This window comes from Vespa mandarinia, unplaced genomic scaffold, assembly GCF_050613455.1.
Source record: "Vespa mandarinia isolate Hongniang unplaced genomic scaffold, ASM5061345v1 scaffold_39, whole genome shotgun sequence".
NCBI lineage: Eukaryota > Metazoa > Arthropoda > Insecta > Hymenoptera > Vespidae > Vespa > Vespa mandarinia.
This window is the reverse complement of record NW_028197173.1, coordinates 1507-20515: the sequence shown is the minus strand read 5'-3', so window position 1 is coordinate 20515 and position 19009 is coordinate 1507. Positions and strand designations below refer to the sequence as shown.

Below are 19009 nucleotides of genomic sequence, written 5' to 3'. Positions count from 1 at the left end.
AGGAGGAAGAGGAGGAGGTAGGCGAAGCGTACGTTACAGGGTCTGGTCGGGGTGTAGGCCGGCAAAAAGAGCATTAAAGTTACAATTGTTTAACGGAAAGGATCGTGAGAGCGACGCAAGATGGCAATACCGTACGAGCTTTTTCCTTTCCACCAAGTGTGACGCGTATGCGCGCAACAACAAACTGATCGTGAGATGAACTCTGCGAGCAAGGTAAGCGAAAAAAAGGCGCTCATAATCGATGATTTTAGGCACTTTCCCGCCACATAGTGTTTAACGGTCGCTCTCTCCCCACCGTTCTACGTCTTCCTTTTTCTACCGCTCTCCGAGTCACGTGCATTCCGCGCTCTCTCCTTTTCTCTCTCTCTCTCACACACACTCACTCTCTTTCTCTCTCTCTCTCTCTCTCTCTCTCTCTCTCTCTCTCTCTCTCTCTCTCTCTCTCTCTCTCTCTCATTTTCTCTGTCCGTCTGTCCAACAACAACGATGGAGCCTGCGAGTGGACAAAAGGTTATGTTTACGTTTATGTTACCGATTAGTCATCGCGAAGAAAGGAGAATATTTTATTTTTCCTTACTTTCGTATACTCGTCGAAGATAAAAACGAAAGATCGAGTTCTTTTTTCATTTCATCGATATCTTTTCGTTGTACTTGCAGGTCGGTGAGATTTTCACCGCGGCTGGAGCTGCCTTCAACAAGCTCGGCGAGTTGACGATGCAACTACATCCAACGACGGACTCACCGGCAGGGTAATTTCAAACTGAAACATATACATACGTATATCGCCTATTAATCCGTAGGACACACACGCTCCTACGTAGTAGTACTTTCTTTTCTCTTTATTTCTTTCGATTAGTACGCGCATACGTTTGGCGTTTTATCGTCGCCATGATGGATGGCGTCTCGTGACGCGGACCAATAAGACCGCGTAAAGTCGTAACGAGGCGCGCGCTTTTCGAATAGCGAATTAAAAGATTTTTCTTTTATCGCTCTTTACGATCTTTTTTCTTCTTTGGAAACTTTTACACGCACACACACACACACACCCACACCCACACACACACACACACACACACACATATATATATATGCATAGATATATGTATGCGCGATGTATGTATGTACGTCCTGTCGATAGTAAATGGACTGACGAGGAAATTGAGATGCTCCGTCACTCGGTAAAGACCTTCAGCGAAGACTTGAACAAAATAAGCGAACACATCAAGGGACGAACGGTGTAAGTTGGGACGAGGCCGCGTCGAGACGTCGCAACGGTCTCTCAATTTCTAAGTCAGGCTTGATGAGATGTTGACCAATTCGTTGTATTATTTTCAGCTCACAGATTCGGACAACGTTGAAAAAAAAGGCTTTCGAGGAAGCAGGTGTGCCGATAAGACAACAAAGTCAACAGTCTACGGTGGTGCAACAGCAGGGATCTAAACAGCAGCAAAGTGCTGGTAATCAGGGTCTGATCGGAAAGTCCGCGGAAGTTACATTGAACATGTTAAATGCACCCGAATCGGAGGTGGACGTCGAAGGACTACCTGAGGATTGTCAAGTAAAGCTCGAATTCGAAGGTGCCACGGAAGAGGTAGCTTCCTAATTTCAACGACGTATTTTTCTTGTTTGGTTTTAACCTATAATACTTAAGATATTAATCGTCTACGCTCGATTAATATCAAGCGAGGAGCCCGAAGCGAATACGAAAAGTAAGATCTTTTATAAATAAATTTTATCGAAAAAACATTTGAAAACACGTATTTCTTTCGACGATCCTTAACAAAAAAAAAAAAAAAAATCGGAGGAGAAAACGTTAGTGTTGTTAGAGGTGGTAAAATTTTCTAACACGTGGGTTATTTTGTCTTTTAAGTTGGTAACCCTATCTATTAAACCAACGTTTAACCTAGAAACTTTCTCGCGCGTCCGTTGCAAACTTCTCGTCGATACTGCTCGGCTGCTGTCGGACAAACACACGGAACAGATGGGTCGGTAGCTCGTGTAAGTACGACGCACGAGCATTTGACAGATAACGAACGTGGAACGATGCAATTTTTCATTAGTTTCGCTCGTTCGAGCAATTAATTGTACGAGGAGAAGTGCGCTCAGTCGAATGAATTATATACGTTTAATCGGACGCGAAAGAATTGGTCCTTTTAATCGTTTAAACGTGAAAAATTAAGTCGCTAAGTCGAGCGCGTTCAAAGTTCGTACTAAGTCCTGTGATGACAAATTAGCCTGATACGGAGCGCAAAATCGCGATCGAGCCAGCAACAGCAGCAGCAGCACCTGTGGAGCCTCGACCTCATCCAAATAGGGAAATAATTTCGTTAAAAAGGAATATTATTGGACTAATTCGAGGGACGCCTCGACGATACCAACGACGAGATTGAGGAAATTGAGGAAATCGAAATGGAGGGTGAAATCGTAGGGAGTCCGAATCAGATTCTGAACCAAACCGTGGACCCGACTCTGAACCGTTCTGAAGATGAGATTGCTTTGCAAGGATTTTGTAGCCCGAAAAGACTACCCTACAGATTTCTCGGATTGGCATTAATGTGCCTGCTTGGTTTCGGTACGGCCCCTCTAATACATTTCACAAGTTTTTCTCACGCGCGAACTACTTTTAGTAGCCATTGTTTACTTTTTACGTCGAAACAAAAGAATCAAAGAAGGAATAGGAATAATGTAAACGTTTACGTGGCATCGAACATTTCTTAATGGATTTGCACAAAGAAACATTTCTTATTAATATCTTATCGTCTTAGCTGTCTTTATTTTTTATTCTCTCTCTCTCTCTCTCTCTCTCTCTCTCTCGCTTTTTTCTTTCCTCTTCATCCAATCCACCAAAGTTTCATCCTTGCGATAAACATTGATGTTAAATGTTGCTAGATAAGCATTAATCGTTTCTTATTTTTTTCTTTTTCTTTTTCTTTTGTTATCCGAACGTCCATATGTTTCATCAGAGAACAAAGTTTGAAGCGATTGCGTGGTGAAACTTTGTTTAATTGAACGCGTATGCTCGTTCCTTAGAAAAATGATAGAAAGGGTGGGAGAGAGAGAGAGAGAGAGAGAGTGGGGCTGGGGGGAGTGCCAACGATATAACGAAACTCGCAGATGATTGGAACGAAAATGACCTACTTTTCAGGAGGAAATATTCTAATTTGATAAACGACCTCGAGAATCGCAGTTTATAGCAAGTTTCTCGGATAAATCGCAAAATCGTAAAAACGCGGTTTGTTTTGTCCGACGACATTCATTTTCTTATCGACATTGGTCCCTTTTGCTTTTTTCACTAATAAAATACTGCCGATCTTTAATTTTTCTTTTCCTCGAGAATTCTCGACTATTATCCCCCACCCTTTTATGTGTTTCAGGATCCTATTTTTGTTTCGACAATCCCGGTGCGCTGCAGGATAATTTTAAGACAGACTTGCAAATGTCAACCAGCAAATTTGTTTTGCTATATTCCATTTATTCCTGGCCCAATGTAATCCTTTGCTTCATCGGAGGATTCTTGTTGGATAGCGTCTTTGGCGTTCGTTTGGGTACCATCATATATATGGGACTTACCCTGATTGGACAGGTCATCTTTGCCACCGGAGCTATGGTCAATGCGTTCTGGTTAATGATGATTGGAAGATTCGTTTTCGGGTACGTTTACCACCATAGAGAATTTTTTGACGATATGGTAACTGGGAACGAGCAAAGATATACAATACACGTCCATACGTTCTTTTTATTCGACAGAATAGGGGCGGAATCATTGGCAGTCGCCCAGAACAGTTATGCCGTACTTTGGTTTAAGGGAAAGGAACTGAATATGGTATTTGGACTACAATTGAGTTTTGCTCGTGTTGGATCTACCGTGAATTTTTTGGTAATGGAACCAATTTACAATTACGTGTCTCAGTATTATACGGGCCCAGAATGTATCGGCGTAGTTCTATTTCTTGCCGCTATTACTTGCGTGGGCTCTATGATATGCGCTTGCATTTTGGGTCTTATGGATAAACGTGCTGAAAGATTGCTAAGGCGAGGAGAAGGACAAGAACCAGAAGTAGTTAGTCTAAAAGACGTTAAAGACTTTAAGCCTATATTTTGGTTGATCGCGCTCATCTGCATTGCTTACTACGTAGCGATATTTCCTTTCATCGCCCTCGGAAAGTAAGTACTGCGCGTTATATACCAGAATATTGGACGATACAATAAGAAATTATTATTTTCGTTTCTTTCCAGAGTATTTTTCGAAAGGAAGTACGAGTACGATCCTTCGAGCGCCAATACCGTTAATTCCTTGATTTATTCGATATCGGCGATCGCATCTCCCGTTTTGGGCTATCTCGTGGACAGAATAGGGAAAAACGTTTTTTGGGTCTTTCTAAGCATATGCGCGACGATGGTGGCCCATGTCCTTTTAGCCTTCACATACGTCAATCCATACGCTTGTATGATACTCATGGGATTCGCCTATTCGATGCTTGCTAGCAGCTTATGGCCTTTGATCGCCCTCGTTACGCCGGAATATCAATTAGGAACTGCTTATGGCATGTAAGTTGTTGTTGCAACGAGCGATCTTAAAGCCGATCAAAAGACATTGTCATCATTTTATATTGTATTTTTATAGCGCTCAGTCCGTACAAAATTTTGGTCTTGCTGTCGTTTCCATATTGGCTGGAATCATTGTCGACAGTGGTGGTTACATGATTCTCGAGATATTCTTCCTTGCATGGCTTTGGGGTGAGTTTGTTTTACATCAAATTTTACATAAATATTATCGATTGGATTTTTATTATCATCAAATTGAATTTAATTACAGTATCTTTGATAACCGCGGCTGCAATTTGGGTGACCGACATGGCTACGAGTGGTGGCTACTTGAACATGACACCTGGACAACGAGAGAAATACGAAGAAATTCGGCACACCCCGGAAAGCTTGGAGAGGAAGAAATTGTTGTCGCCCGAGTCTACTTCGGATCTATCGGTCGATGATCTTTTGCAACCGCAATCCGACATCAGTATCAGAAATCGCTACTTATCTCGCGTTGGTGCAATGGTATAACGTATAGAGAAACTTTTTACCAATATCATCTACCTCGTTGCCTCGACGTTACCGTCGATAAAAAAGATATTTAATTCCCGTTACAGGTACCACCGCATGCAAAAGCACCCATTCATCGGCCGCTACGATGATACTCTGCATTTAGCTGAATATTATATGTATTCCTTTGAAATCTCGCTAAAACATTCGTTGTCTTCCTTCTAAATAGTGCTAATCTGTGATAATTTCTTCAATGGAATATTTTTACGTTCGACGTCGAATGTTATTTGATTTGCGGCTAAGTCGACCGATCAAGATTTTATATTGCCAAATACGGAAAGTCGATTAATGCCGCGAACCATACAGTAACGTATTAAGTTTTCACGATGACCAACTATGGACTTTTACGATCGCTCGTTTGCGGGACACCTACTACGTGGATTGATCTCTACCTCTGGTTTTGTTCGCAAAGCGTTGTTACAAATAGATATGAGATTATTCGTTAAATTATATATATATAATATATACGCGTGCGTGTATATATATACATACATATATATATTATGTTATGTATATATGTATGCGCATAGACGTATATACGTAAGATGCTGTAAACGTGTGTAATATATACATATATATATATATATATATATATGTTGTTGTTGTGATGTGCGAGAAATAAATGTACGACGAAGAAAACATAAAAATAAGAAGAGAAAAGAAAAATAAGAAATAAATGTCACGTTAGTTTTCTTGCCCAACACCAGGCTAACGAGAGAGAAAAAAAAAAAAAAAAAAACAAGTATATGATTTTATACTTTCTCCCCTCTTTTCATGCAGTAGAAGAAGAAGAGGTGCCGATCGTACTCGGCTCGAGTCAGTGTAGAGTGGCACGAGTGTATTATACCGGTAAAAGGTACGTAAGCTGAGCCTGACTCATTTTCCGATTGTTTTATGATATCGTTTCAGTTGGCTTTTGAAATGGGTGTTCACGACAACGCGGACTCCAAGTACAATGTTATGGGTACGTCGAGTTTTTCCAAATTAGCACCGAAACGACCGAACACTGTCGTTTTTGGGGAGAGTCCCGCCAAAGTACAGAAACACGAGGAGAGTAGTGGTTCAAGTTTTTCGAATGTCGAGAATACTACAGAACCAGGAACCGGCAGTGTGCATCAACAAAGAAAATCTCTGCCAGTTTATCGGCTTCGTAAACGGTGAGATTCAAACACGAGACATATAATTTTTTCTTAACCTTTCTATTTTCTCTCCCTCTCTCAGATAGAGAGGGAATTTCATTGTATCTTTTCTTCAAAGAAAATTGAACAGCGCCTCCGTGCGGTGAGTCGATTGACGATGGCCATTGTAAATTCATATGCTTACCGATAGATAGCGTTATTTCGAGGGCGCGTCTATTTAAAGATGTTGGTAACAGGTGGTTTTGAAAATCGTCCTCGTTGTCGTCGTCGTCATCGTCGTCGTCGTCATCGTCGTCGTCGTCATCGTCGATCGTTCGACAATAGGATAAATAAAATTTATACAAATGTGATATTTATAGACTTTTGGAGGAGATACGAAGATACAGTACGTTGATCATTATCGGAGAGACCGGTAGCGGCAAAACTACGCAAATTCCACAACTGTTGCTCTCCTCCGGAATAGCTGGTGTTAGCGGTCGCGTGGGTGTAACGCAACCACGAAGGGTCGCCGCAGTGAGCATAGCTCGTAGAGTAGCACAGGAGCAGGGGGTAGAAACTGGTAAGCTGGTGGGTTACTGCGTACGATTCGAGGATGTGACGTCACCTCAAACCAGGATCAAGTACCTGACCGACGGTATGATGGTACGGGAAGCAATGACCGACGAGATACTCTCGGATTACTCGGTGGTGATATTGGACGAGGCTCACGAGAGATCCGTTCAGACGGACGTCCTTCTCGGCGTCACCAAACGAGCGCAGAATTTGAGGAAACTGAAGAACTTGCCGCCACTGAAATTGCTGGTCATGTCGGCGACGATAGACGCCGATAAGTTCGCCAAGTATTTCCACGCGCCTGTCCTATATCTCGAGGGTCGACAGCATCCAGTGAAGATCTATCATGCTGTGAAGAGTCAAGAGGATTATGTTTTTTCTAGCATGGTCACGGCTTTTCAAATCCACCGGGAGACACCGGCCAAGTAAGAGTTTCGCCATTTCTTTCGATAACGAGTTGTACACGTACATACTTGCAGTTACACATATGTGTGTGTGTGTGCGCGCGTGTCTGTGATATATATATATACAGTTATATATATATATATATATATATATATATGTATATATATATATACATATATACATATATATACAGTTATATATAACTGGCGGTTAGGGCGAAGGATTACAAAAATGGGGCTGTTGTCATTTCCAGCGAAGACATTCTCGTGTTCTTGACCGGACAGGAAGAGATAGAAACTGCCGTAATTAATGCGAAACAGGTTGCCAAACAGTTGGACGGCAAGGGATATCCACCGTTGAAGGTATTTCCACTCTACTCGGCTCTACCGACTCATCAGCAGTTGGAAGCCTTCAAGCCGGCCCCCACGGGAATGCGAAAGCTTATTTTCTCGACGAACGTTGCCGAGACGTCCGTTACGATAGGTGGTGAGTCCTCCGATATTATTAGATAGCATTAGATCTTGTCGGATGTAGATGGACAGATAGATGGATAGGTGGGTGAATAGGTGGGTGGGTGGATGGATAGGTGGATAGGTAGATGGATAAGGTAGATGAACGGATAGATGGACGATGAGTGTGGTATAAACGGCTTCGTCGACCTAGGTATTCGACACGTGATCGATACCGGCGTGGTCAAAGCAAGAACGCATCATCCAACGACGGGACTGGACGTCCTGAAGGTGGAACAGATCTCAAAGGCGCAAGCTTGGCAAAGGACAGGAAGAGCCGCTCGCGAGGCACCGGGAAAATGTTATAGGACTTACACAAAGGACGAGTTCGAGAGGATGAAGGAGATGCCAGTGCCGGAGATACAAAGGTGTTCCTTAGCTGGAGTCGCTCTTCAGCTTCTCGCCATTGGCGTCGATATTACTAGCTTCGATTTTATGGAGAGACCACCGAAGGAGGCGGTCGACGTAGCGGTGACATGTTTGGAAAAGCTCGCTGCCGTGAAAGGTATCGATTCGAGTTATAAAATCGATAGGGCCCTCCCATCCTCTCCTATCCAACGTTCTCTTCTTCGACCGACTATCCTCCTTTCACAGGTTCTCCGCCGCAATTGACTACTTTAGGAAGAACGATGTCTTTGTTCCCTTTGGATCCTCGATTTACCAAAGTGATTCTAGCCTCCGTAGAACATCGATGTCTCGAGGAAGCTTTGACGGTGGTTGCCCTCCTGTCCGGAGAATCGATATTTACCGATCCACCGGCCAAGAGACAGCAGGCTTATGCCGCCAAGTCACGGTAATTTTCGATTAAACGTTTTCCTTATAAATAAATGGCCACGTTCTAGTCAACGATCGTAACAACATTACAGATTCGCCTCTCCCGAGGGGGACCACGTAACCTTATTAAATGTTTTTCGTGGTTATACGAGCACCGGCAGTCAGAAAAAGGTTTGGTGCCACGAGAATTTTCTACACCATCGGAATTTGGAATATGCCACGGAGGTACGAAAGCAGCTCGCTACTTTGGCGGAACGTGCGAATTTGGATAAGGCCAGCTGCGGAACAAATACGGAACAGCTTAGGAAGGCTCTTCTCGAAGGGCTATACGAGAACCTAGCGGAATTACAAAGGGATAATAACACCTACGTCACGGTACATATCGTTAAAACTTTTCTTCCATTCAACATGTATTGATATGTATTGATAAATAAGGAATCGTTTGATCCTGAGGATATAAAAAGACTGTAGTATAGATCGTCAACGATCGAAAGAATATATAGGACTAATCGAATGTTCTAATTCATCCGCATAGGTAAGCTCGAAACAGCCGGTGGCTATACATCCATCCTCGACGTTACACGGTACGAAACCATCTCTGATATTGTTCACGGAAATCGTTGCCACAGGCAAGTGTTACCTCCGTGATTTGTCCGTCATCGAGAATTCCTGGCTGTCGGAGAAAGGAGTCGTTGCGGTTAAACACGAATGATCGATTTGTATTTTAATCCGATGACTTTTATCGATACAGTCAACAATGAAAAGACACGTTCCACGTATCGAATAAAAGTTTTATCCAAGTTATTTACCATTTTACATATTCTTTTTATGCTCGCTAATCTGATAAATAAGGTCCTATATCTGATAAATATTTACTCGTGATTTTTCAAAGAGCTAACACACACGATCTATCCGTGGACTCGCCATCGGAATTGCAAATCGTTCCCTTTCAAGCTAAAAAGGTTAACGTTCAAACGTGTTCTAAAAAGGCTTACTGAAAGAAAAATCTTTGCAAAAACGGTGTACATACGTATTTCGGCGTTTGTCTAATCTAATTTTACGGATTATCGGAAATAAGGAGAGGGGGAAAGAGGGAGGGAGGTTCGCTTAACTAATAAAACGTTTAATTCAACGGAGAGCCAAACGATTTGTTTGACACGAACGACGACGATTGAAGCTTTGGAATTGTCCTTCTCCTCATCCTCATCCTCATCCTCATCCTCCTCCTCCTCCGTCGACGTCGTCATTGTTTGTGGACGAGTTTACAGGCTTCTCTACAACAGGTGGCCTGGAAATAGAATCGTTTTCAATTTTCTATAACTAACATTGATCGTCGTGCGAGCATCGAAAACGAGGATCGAAAATATCCGAAAGCAATTTCGAAAAATCAAAAGTTTTCGTAATTGCTACGATATCGGACGGCAAATGGTCAACGATCGATAGTTTTCGAGAGGGTTCGTCCATTCAAAAAATATTGAATTTCGATAGAAAGAGTAGGAAAGTGTTCATCGATCGATGACCGGCTTATTTCACACGTTAAACCACATTGGCTAGTGACAGACGTTGCTCTTCTTTTCCTTTTTATTTGGTCAGCCTCGACTACTTAATCGAATTCATTAAGGGCCACTGTAAAAAGTCGTTTTTATGGTCAAGCGTCCATAAAATGGAACGCGTTTCGCGTTAATCTCGGCTCTTACTCGCGACCGGCCGACGCGGAGAAATCCGAGCTGAAAATTCTCTTCCTCGGCGGATACAATGACCTCGGCTGTTCATCTATTTTTATCGCCCTTTTTTCTTCATTTCTGTTCTTTTCTTTTTTCTTCTTTCTTCTTTTTTATTCTTTCAGAAGGACGTCGATGAAAAAACCGTTTCTTCGGTAGTCATTGTCCTTTCGACAAGGAAGAGCCCTAAAGGTACGTACATACATACTCGTATATAGTAAATTCCTCTTTTATTATAGGACTGATAGAAAAAGATAAAGGAAAGGCTGAAGAGAACTAAGGCATATTTTGCGTGCCCTTCCAACATTCTCCTCCCTCCTCTCTCTCTCTCTCTCTCTCTCTCTCTCTCTCTCTCTCTCTCTCTCTCTCTCTCTCTCTCTCTGGCCTTCGTCGAATCGTCGAAGCTGAAAATCTAATATCGGATCTAATCGTCGTGGAGTTAGTCGTAAAGAGGGCTCGCGCAGGCATTCTCGCGTCCTTTATATCGAATTATCGAGCGCCTTAGTTTCTGCGCTAAGGAAGATGGCTGTTTCTAGGACTCTTTCTCGACCCGAGGAAAATCGCATTCCTGTCTGTCGCATCCATGACATTAACCATATCAGCATGATTCTCATCTAGTCTTAAGGATATTCATCGTCTTACGTCCGTAGCGAAATTTAAGAGATAGATAGATATGGGCAAAAGACGTATTACGAGCGCAATAAGGGAACGCCTATTATAAGACTATCCCTATCATTTTATAAGCTCGCGTAGATTATTTACAATTTTATGATTCCATCGAATCGATCTATTGTCCAACGAAGAGTATGATCAGCTACGTAAGGATTTTAAATGTCCAATTAAAAGTAGCAAGAAAAGATTTTGTTAACGCACTGAAATATTCCACTAGAAGTTTAGCTCGGTATAGTAGTTGCGTTGATATAATCCAGATATAGACTTCGACGGATCGTAAGTAATACTAAATAAAATTAATGGATCAGAAAATCTGAGGATCGTCTTGGAACGGAAGCAAAACACACGTTTCGTGTCGTTACGCGTCAAGCGTTTTATACGAAAATCAATAGCGGCTGTAAAAAGCTTTATTTCGATGCATAAATCATTTTTAAAAAAACATCATGTTTCACAGGCACGATTTAATTTTATTATTTCTATCAAAGAAAATGGCTATACATCCTTTAAGAAGGTATCTTGTTCCTGAAAATCGGTCAAGAATTACGTGTGTACTCGTTGTTGGCGTAAACTATTATACAAATCGGTGGAAGGGGCGATGAACGGTCTTATGCTTCCTCGTCTTCCTCGTTTCGCATGTTACAGTGTTCTTTTCTTCTAATCGCAACCCGACTATTTCGCTTCTCACGGAATTCACTTTTCTAGTCTTGTTATTTTCTTCTTCCTAATCTTCTTTCTCGTCCATTTAGTCTCTCTGCTTGGACTTTTTTTTCTTCGATCTTCTGCTTTAGCCTCTTCATGGGACGAAACGGAATTAAATTCCGCGGTTCCCTTTCATTAATTAATGGATATCGAGCGTAGGCCAAACTCCTCCTTTTTCTCGTGCCGCGTTGAGTGACGCTGGACGACGACGACGACGACGACGACGACGACGACGACGACGACGAGAACAAAGGATTTTTCTTCTCTCTCTTTTTCTTAAGTCAAGAAGGATTCGATTAAACGTTTATCGTGTCCGAGCGCCGACGAATCGAATCCGCGAAGGATCGCTAACGAGCCGCACAAGCAAGCTCTTTGGGATTTTTCATTTACGTTAAAGGACCGCGCGCGCGCGTGCATAGAAAGCTCGTTCGAAAAACTTTTCCTTTTTCTCGTTAAAGGAAGATATACTTTCATTGGTACGACCCTTTTTCCATTAAAGAAAAGCGATGCTCGAGAATGGAGAAAACGCACATTCACCTTTCTCGATTTAGCAGTTTTCCACGTCGAAAGAAGAAAAAAGAAAAAAGGTAGAAGAAAAGAAAATTTCAAGAATTTTATTAGGACAACGCCGACGCAAGCAATCAATGGAAAGCCGAGAAGACGAGACTGACAATGAGCGAGTCTCGTCTTAACGCGCGATAGAATTTCATTAATGTTATCGCGGAGAGATAGAAGAAGAGGAAGAAGAAGGCATTATACGTGCCCCGAGATAGAGGAAAACTCGTAAGAAGATTTGTCCGAGACGATATCAAAGTCCTTCGGATACGAGAGACTGCGCCGAGAAAGAGACGTCGTCCTTGAAAATCAAATGGGATGGGAAGAGAGTCGCGAGAAAAGTAGCTGACATCTTCTCTAATAGATTTCGTTGATTAATCCAATCGTCGCGATCTGTTATACCCTGTTCTGTGAGGAAACGATAGAAGGTACCTAGAAGCGTTGAAAAGGAATCTACCTAAATATATCAAGAGAAATGCATACGTCTTAAGTAGTGGAATATCTTTTAAACGATTCAAGATACGAGAGAGTAGCTATTAAAAAACCGACTGGATCTTTCTCTTGACTGGCGCCATACCTCGCTTGTTCCTTTTAATTAAGAATGAAATATCGAAGAGTTTGGACGCGGATGTTTATATTTCAAAGATACGTGCAATGTGTGTCGCTTCTTCGATAGGTCGTATGAATAGACGCGCGGTAGCCATAGGTAGGTATACCAAGATTGAAAAGACAGGAAAATAGGAAATAGATAGGGAGGCAGACTGCCTTTCTCGCGAAAGTTGCGAAAGAACGTACGAAGAAGAGCTTTCATGCTATTCTTCCCCTATCTGGGTTCTTATTTCGAACGCCGCCGCGGTCGTCTCGACTTTCTTTTCTCTCTGCTTAAGAGATTCTTAATAATGAATATCTCTTTGAATGGAGCCGGGCCACGATGTTTTTAGGAAAGGCGCGCGCCGTATCAGAGTATCTGCGAGTGATCCCTCCTTCTTTGCTCCTACTTTCTTCTTCTCCTTCTTCTTCGTCGAGAGAAACGTGTACGAGAGCGGTTCCACCAACCATAATGTCAACAAACCGCGATGGGAAAAGCTTTCACGCGAATACCAACCACATACATAATTGACCACTTTTATTTCCCTCTCTTTCATTTCCGTGTGAATCTTCTCCCTCTCTCCCCCCCCCCCTCTCTCTCTCTCTCTCTCTCTCTCTCTCTCTGCGAACCCTGTAGAAAAGCAACGGAAGAGAAGCATCGGCAGGACTCTTTGAGATCCGGCCATATTCTTGTCTCTATAACCGAGCCCTCGTTTTTCATTTTCTTAGAGCGCTCGGACCCTTTCACGTATGAAAGGTGCCCTATTGTAACTACCGATGTTTGCGCAAACCCCAAAGACTACGAGCTCGTTTCACTTAACCATTTTCTAGCTGGTGCTGGAACGGTCTTCTTCAGTGCTCGTCTTCTTCTCGACCAAGAACGAAGAGATATTTCGCACTCCTCGAAAATTCTCTCGAGAAGAAGTTTGATTCAATTTCGAATTCGCTAGCTGGTTTGTTTCAATATTCGATATCGATCCGAGTTCGAGGGCCGAGTTTCGCGGGGTCAACGACGATGTCGGGGAATGCTACCGAGGATGAGGATGAGGAAGAGGAAGAGGAACGGGAAGAGGAAGGGGAAGAGGAAGAGGAAGTCTAAGCGGAAAGGCAGCGGTTATAGCAACAGGTGGTTTCAAAAATTCATTCCTTGCGTTCCGACTATATCGACTGCTAGCGTAGACCCATCGGCGCCTCTTTCCCTGTTTATCCCTCCTTACATTCCTCATCTCACCCTCTAGCTCTCGTTCTCTCGAAGGTTCGATCCGTTCTCTTTGAGCCTCTTAATTGTGCATCTCGAAGGCGAACCAATCCCATCGAGGTAGCGTCCCTTCCTCGAGTGAATTCGAGTATATCGGTCTAAACGATCGCCAACCCTCTCCGTATTCTACGGAGAGATACAATGGTAAATTGTCCCCGTGATGCGTTCTCCCTCTAACAACAACGGGGAATACGAGGATATGGATTATTCGTTGTGTAAATCGGATCACAGCCACGAATATATCGTAGATCCTATCGTAAATTAGTGGAGGAGACGTACTGCTATCTAAACACGATATAATTTGTTCGTATTGATAAAAACGAATTAGAAACTCGAATTTTCATCGGGTACGCAACAGTTTTATTAAAATTAATATTCGAACGTTCGATCTCGGTTATGATATCATTACTACTTAATATTATTTTGTAACTTTTTACACAAATACACGCGTGAAATATAATTACAATAAAGATAGTTGATCGTTTTAAAAACAAGATCCCTCGATAAGGTGTTACCCACCCTCCCTATGCGTCTATCCATTCGATCGTCTTCTTCAAGATATAGTCTCTGGTACATCTGAGAACCTCGCTTGAGTCTACGATATCTATTATCAGTTGACCCATGCGAGCTAATACAGTTAAAGTCCTTAAAATTTCGATAAAAATTGGATGCTCGGCCGTTGTCGATAGGATACTCGTAAACGATCGACCGCTTCGAGCTTTCAAATTCTTTTTCAAAGATCGCCGATCTCGATTTTGGTCGACGGTAACGTTCAAAGTGTCCAGGTTGCGTTCATATTTCTCTACGGATAACGACAAAGCCGTTGTTTCTTCGCGATCGGTTTTATCGAAATACGAGGATCGACGAGCCATCCCTTTATCTAGAACGGAAACTTTTCGAGAAGACAAAAATCCCAAATGCCCTGCTACGTCCGTATCCGTCGAGGACGATGTTTCACTCGAGGAAGATTCACGATCCATAGTTAACTTTTTATTTAACAAGGAGAAAACTTTCGGCTTTACGGAATATCCTTGATAAGCGACTTTGACGGATGCAGCAGCAGCAGCAGCAGCAGCTTCGTGGTCGCTCCAACGACGTGAACGTTTATCGCTCGATCTCGAAGTAAATTGAGAAGGATAATTCGGGAGAGTCGACCAATGGTTTAAACCATTTTCCAAATTACCTTCCTGATCGATAGTCGCTCGTTGGGGAAGAGGATATCTCTCTTCGATATTCGCTCGAGAAATTTCTTCGAAATCCTTTTTCGAGCTTCCTTCTTCTACGTAATTCTGACGAAACGATGATTTAGCGTCAATGCCGTACCGGGAAGGATTTCCATAAGAAAAATCCTCTTCGCAGTATCTCGAATCGTTCTTGCATTTTCTTCGAATCGACATTTCTTTCAAGTTCGTTAACTCGTTCTCGATGATACGCGAGATGAAATCGGTCTCAATGTCGTTCGATCCGAGAAAATAATCGGCCCAGCAATAACCCAACTTTATTTCCTCGCGATAAGTCTCGTAGATCCAGCGCCAGTATTTCAAGGTCTTGTGCAACAAAGCGATAGGATCGCCGTTGCTCTCTTCCATTTCGGCTCGCCCGTGGTGCGCCACGATCAAGAGGAATATAAGGAGGAGACGTAGCAAGACGGACGACGACGGTAATCCGCGTACAAAGCTCTTCATCCTCGCGTTTCGTATTTTCAGGCACGGTGCATAAGCAAATTTTCGCTTTGTCCTCTTTTCTTGTCTTGCGTCATCCCCTTTTTTAATCCATCAAACTCTCGTCTACGAGTCATACGAGAAAACAAACAAACCGATTACACTAATTTCTTCGAAAGTACGAGTTTATATTTTAACGATAAATTTCGTTCAAATACTTTCACTTTTGATAATTCTCGTTCGATCGATCGCAACGATAACAATTAACAACCGTGAGAACGGCGGTACACCGCGGTTCGTGTCGACATGGAGAGGGTGTGTGGGAGAGAGAGGAATATAAAGACGTTGAATGGATGGAATTGGATTTGCAGGACCGCAAAGCGACGCGTTCGAAATGGATTTTCTCGTGGTAGAACCGCACGACAGACTGAGTGTAGGCCTTTGCGAGGGATCCTCGATATATTTCTTCGGTATATACCTAGGTACGTTGGCGTCGATTAGCCATCGTGGCAAAAGTTTACAAAGTGCCTAATCCTGTCCGGTAGGATTCTTACCCGACGGACTACTCCCCGCTTTTCAAAACTTTAAATGAGGATATACGTGGCAGGTAAGTCACACAGTTCGGAGGGGAAAAATTGCTATTTGGGACAAAAGGATCGCATTCCTAAAATTTGTGTTCTACCCCTTCTCCTTACCATTTCCTCGTGCGTCCCTACGTGCTGTTAGCGTATCGCAATATACATATCGAAATATAATATATATATATATATATATATATAATGTTCCCTAATATAATTTAAGCACGCATCATTAGGAACAAGTTTTAGCAACATCTTATGCGAGAATTACTTATTTACATTTCGACGTTCGGCTTCATTAGCGCGGATTAATCGGTTGTAATTTGCGAGAAAGCCATGCATTATGTGCGCTCGTAGACGTCTACAGCGACTGAATCCCATTTCATTTCGATAGCAAAATGGACGGAGTTTCAACATTTCGCGATTTCTAGCTACGTAGACGAAGACAAGGGGAAATAATTAAGTGGAAATAAGAACGAAACCGAGGCTATTTTCGAATAAAAACGAAAAGGATAGGAACGTGCAGATGGTTGGAAGGAAGGCTTAAATTCGAAGCCGGCTGCGATTCGTCGTTCCACGTGCTTCGCTCTCTTCGCAAAGTCTGGCGTTCTTCCCAAGCGAACTTTACGAGGGCCAATCTCCGGTCCGAAAATCTTCCCTTCCCAACCGACTACAACCCACGGTCTATATCTTTGAGGCTGCCATCCGCCCTTTTTCCGCCACCTTTCTCATCGACTTTTCCTTTTTCTTTTCCTTCATCTTTTTTCTTTTTTTCTTTACTCTTTATCTCTCTTTTCTCGTCGTCCTAGGAATCGAGTCTACGAGAAATAGGAAAAGAAAGAAGGAAATCCAACGCGGTGTAGCTTAACGGTACGCTATTTTCTCCTATGCTATTGGAATTGCTTCGAAGAGAAATATTTTATCGATTTTAAGAACAACACTTTGGAGCTTCATCGACCGATTCGAACGCATAAATAAGTTTGCAAACTCGAACGAATACTTCGATCTACGAAGAACAGCGTGATATCATTTATCTGAAATCATTCATAATTTTTCCCTTGATACTCGTTATCAATATTAGAATCGAAATGTTCGAAGCGATTGACGATCCAGTGATTTATTTTCGATTCGAGCGGTAAGGTAGCGAATTAAGATCGGAAGTCTTAGTTAAATCGGCGGATTAGCTATATCGGATGGAAATAGTAATAGTACGCGCTGGAACCGCATACGTTCTCATTCATGGAACGTCATCGTCCGACGCGATTAAGCCACGCATCGTATGTCACGATCGTTTACGTTTCCGCTTGTCGTACCACCTGTCGTTGATATATTTCCGGAAGTAATGCCAGCCGAGTAACGATGTCTACCTTATCGTCTATGTAACGAGCTCGATCCTAGGAACGATCTTATCGAACAGCCAAGTTACCTATGACGCGTTCGAAGCACACGACGAGCGCGCTTTCTTTTTTCATCTCTCTCTCTCTCTCTCTCTCTCTCTCTATATATATATATATATATATATATATATATATATGTATAATATCATTTTCTCGACTGTCTGGAGGATTAAAAATTGAAAAGAACCCTTTTTTTCCGAAAGAGAGAAATTTTGCTTTTCACTTTTCTTCCGAGTAACGTAGTACTAGATTGCTTTCTCTTCCCCCCCCCCCCTCCCCCCCTCCCCCCCTCCGAGATCTTTAACAACTCTTCCCAAACATTTTGCGAGGATCTTGGTAAAAAGGAAAGGAAGGGAAGAACGCGCAAGGCCGATAGAAGCTAGTAGCAAGGAGAAAGTTACTATTCGGTAAAGTAACCTCTTGGTAAAATTTACGACGCTCGTATATTATTGCAGCAGAGTCGTCAAGACGATCGTGTCTGCGAGAGGCCATGCTTTCTCTCGGACGTGGCATCGATTTATATTTCTCGACCGCTGTGCGAACGTGTTCCCTCTATTCACCTTCTTTTCCGTCATCCATTTTTGTTCCCTTTTATTTCGTACGTTCGTACGTACCTACCTTCGTACACGGCCATTCATTATCACGTTATCTCCATTGCTCGAAAGGATGTTTAGAAAAAGATACTCGTATTTCGAGTCCAGCGAATTTTTACGACTCGCGTTCCTATACTTTTGCTTTTCATCCTCAAAATATCTACTTCCGATTCGTAGGAAATGAAATAATTTTATGGTCTCCTATATTTCTCTATGATAGAAATAACGACGAGGGTAAAATATACGCGACTTTGATTTTATTTCCCGTTAGTCATCTCTCTCCCTCTCGTCATCCCGTTGATCGCGGCAACAAGGAGATCTTGTAAATTGGACGAGCGCGCATAAGTGGATAGTTTTGTGCGTGAAATACTCTGGCGAATAGAAATATATCTTATATATATATATATATATATATATATATATATATATATATATATATACACACACACACACACACACACACACATATATAGATAAATTATCTAACACGCAGTCGCCATCCAACTGGCTTCACGAGATAGAATCCGGGAGCTCGGTGGTTGCTTGAGTGCACCTATTGTTGTCTGGCCTTATTTAAATTTCATACTTTACGACCTTTGTCCTTTTGTAGCCGGTCTAAAATCTACGCTCAACTTTGAAAGTTCCAATTTCAAACAGGGTCGTACGTCTTTGTTTCCCTTCATTGTTCAAAGTGCGATCAGCGACGCGTTAATAAATCAAAAATTTATTTCTCATCTTTACTTTCTCCCTTACGAATAAAACAGACTCGATATCTCGAAAACGGTAAAAGTTTATCCTAATCGATGGA

The 19009-nt window shown here is 42.4% G+C and overlaps 5 protein-coding genes across 11 annotated transcripts in view; 3 read left to right on the top strand and 2 right to left on the bottom strand.

Annotated features, from left to right (window-relative positions):
- Positions 1–731, bottom strand: part of trbl (tribbles pseudokinase 2) — a 28861-nt gene extending 28130 nt beyond the window's left edge. Inside the window, exon 1 of the mRNA XM_085664327.1 lies at positions 578–731. The gene's annotated coding sequence lies outside the window, so the exon portion shown is untranslated. The remainder of the gene's footprint in view (positions 1–577) is intronic.
- On the top strand, positions 51–1746 carry LOC118443596 (BPTF-associated chromatin complex component 1). 3 transcript variants are annotated; one of them, XM_035870824.2, is made up of 4 exons: positions 51–213; positions 658–749; positions 1139–1237; positions 1336–1746. In XM_035870824.2, exons 1-4 carry the CDS (start codon positions 196–198, stop codon positions 1601–1603), a joined length of 477 nt encoding a protein of 158 aa, XP_035726717.1. In that variant the 5' UTR covers positions 51–195; the 3' UTR covers positions 1604–1746. The 3 variants fall into 3 exon arrangements, with proteins under 3 accessions (XP_035726717.1, XP_035726718.1, XP_035726716.1); XM_035870823.2 differs by lacking the exon at positions 51–213 and adding an exon at positions 319–510; XM_035870825.2 differs by lacking the exons at positions 51–213; positions 1139–1237 and adding an exon at positions 296–510.
- Positions 1747–1862: 116 nt separating this feature from the next.
- LOC118443581 (lysosomal dipeptide transporter MFSD1) lies at positions 1863–5708 on the top strand. 2 transcript variants are annotated; one of them, XM_035870791.2, is made up of 7 exons: positions 1863–2572; positions 3375–3651; positions 3748–4164; positions 4237–4548; positions 4625–4737; positions 4817–5055; positions 5148–5708. In XM_035870791.2, the coding sequence occupies exons 1-7, from the start codon at positions 2410–2412 to the stop codon at positions 5190–5192; spliced, it is 1566 nt and encodes a 521-aa protein (XP_035726684.2). In that variant the 5' UTR covers positions 1863–2409; the 3' UTR covers positions 5193–5708. The 2 variants fall into 2 exon arrangements, with proteins under 2 accessions (XP_035726684.2, XP_085520451.1); XM_085664325.1 differs by having other exon boundaries at positions 4817–5062.
- Positions 5709–5844: 136 nt separating this feature from the next.
- Positions 5845–9283, top strand: ath (ATP-dependent RNA helicase DHX33). Of its 4 annotated transcripts, none has more exons than XM_035870772.2 (8): positions 5845–5956; positions 6010–6257; positions 6599–7216; positions 7450–7682; positions 7860–8210; positions 8300–8498; positions 8572–8854; positions 9015–9283. In XM_035870772.2, the coding sequence occupies exons 2-8, from the start codon at positions 6022–6024 to the stop codon at positions 9189–9191; spliced, it is 2097 nt and encodes a 698-aa protein (XP_035726665.1). In that variant the 5' UTR covers positions 5845–5956; positions 6010–6021; the 3' UTR covers positions 9192–9283. The 4 variants fall into 4 exon arrangements, with proteins under 4 accessions (XP_035726665.1, XP_085520450.1, XP_085520449.1 ...); XM_035870773.2 differs by having other exon boundaries at positions 5884–5949; XM_085664324.1 differs by having other exon boundaries at positions 5878–6257; positions 8381–8498.
- A 5083-nt stretch (positions 9284–14366) lies between these two features.
- On the bottom strand, positions 14367–15866 carry LOC146872149 (uncharacterized). Its single transcript, XM_085664321.1, has one exon. It carries the CDS (start codon positions 15655–15657, stop codon positions 14497–14499), a length of 1161 nt encoding a protein of 386 aa, XP_085520447.1. The 5' UTR covers positions 15658–15866; the 3' UTR covers positions 14367–14496.
- Positions 15867–19009: the final 3143 nt, after the last annotated feature.

Coding starts and splice junctions, on each gene's coding strand:
- LOC118443596 (XM_035870823.2), top strand. CDS start 487: ATGGAGCCTGCGAGTGGACAAAAG. Junction 750..1,138: donor ACGACGGACTCACCGGCAGG/GTAATTTCAAAC, acceptor TCCTGTCGATAG/TAAATGGACTGACGAGGAAA. Junction 1,238..1,335: donor CACATCAAGGGACGAACGGT/GTAAGTTGGGAC, acceptor TATTATTTTCAG/CTCACAGATTCGGACAACGT.
- LOC118443581 (XM_035870791.2), top strand. CDS start 2,410: ATGGAGGGTGAAATCGTAGGGAGTCCGAATCAGATTCTGAACCAAACC. Junction 2,573..3,374: donor AATGTGCCTGCTTGGTTTCG/GTACGGCCCCTC, acceptor TATGTGTTTCAG/GATCCTATTTTTGTTTCGAC. Junction 4,738..4,816: donor CTTCCTTGCATGGCTTTGGG/GTGAGTTTGTTT, acceptor ATTTAATTACAG/TATCTTTGATAACCGCGGCT.
- ath (XM_085664323.1), top strand. CDS start 5,995: ATGATATCGTTTCAGTTGGCTTTTGAAATGGGTGTTCACGACAACGCG. Junction 7,217..7,449: donor CACCGGGAGACACCGGCCAA/GTAAGAGTTTCG, acceptor TGTCATTTCCAG/CGAAGACATTCTCGTGTTCT. Junction 8,211..8,299: donor AAAGCTCGCTGCCGTGAAAG/GTATCGATTCGA, acceptor CTCCTTTCACAG/GTTCTCCGCCGCAATTGACT.
- LOC146872149 (XM_085664321.1), bottom strand. CDS start 15,657: ATGAAGAGCTTTGTACGCGGATTACCGTCGTCGTCCGTCTTGCTACGT.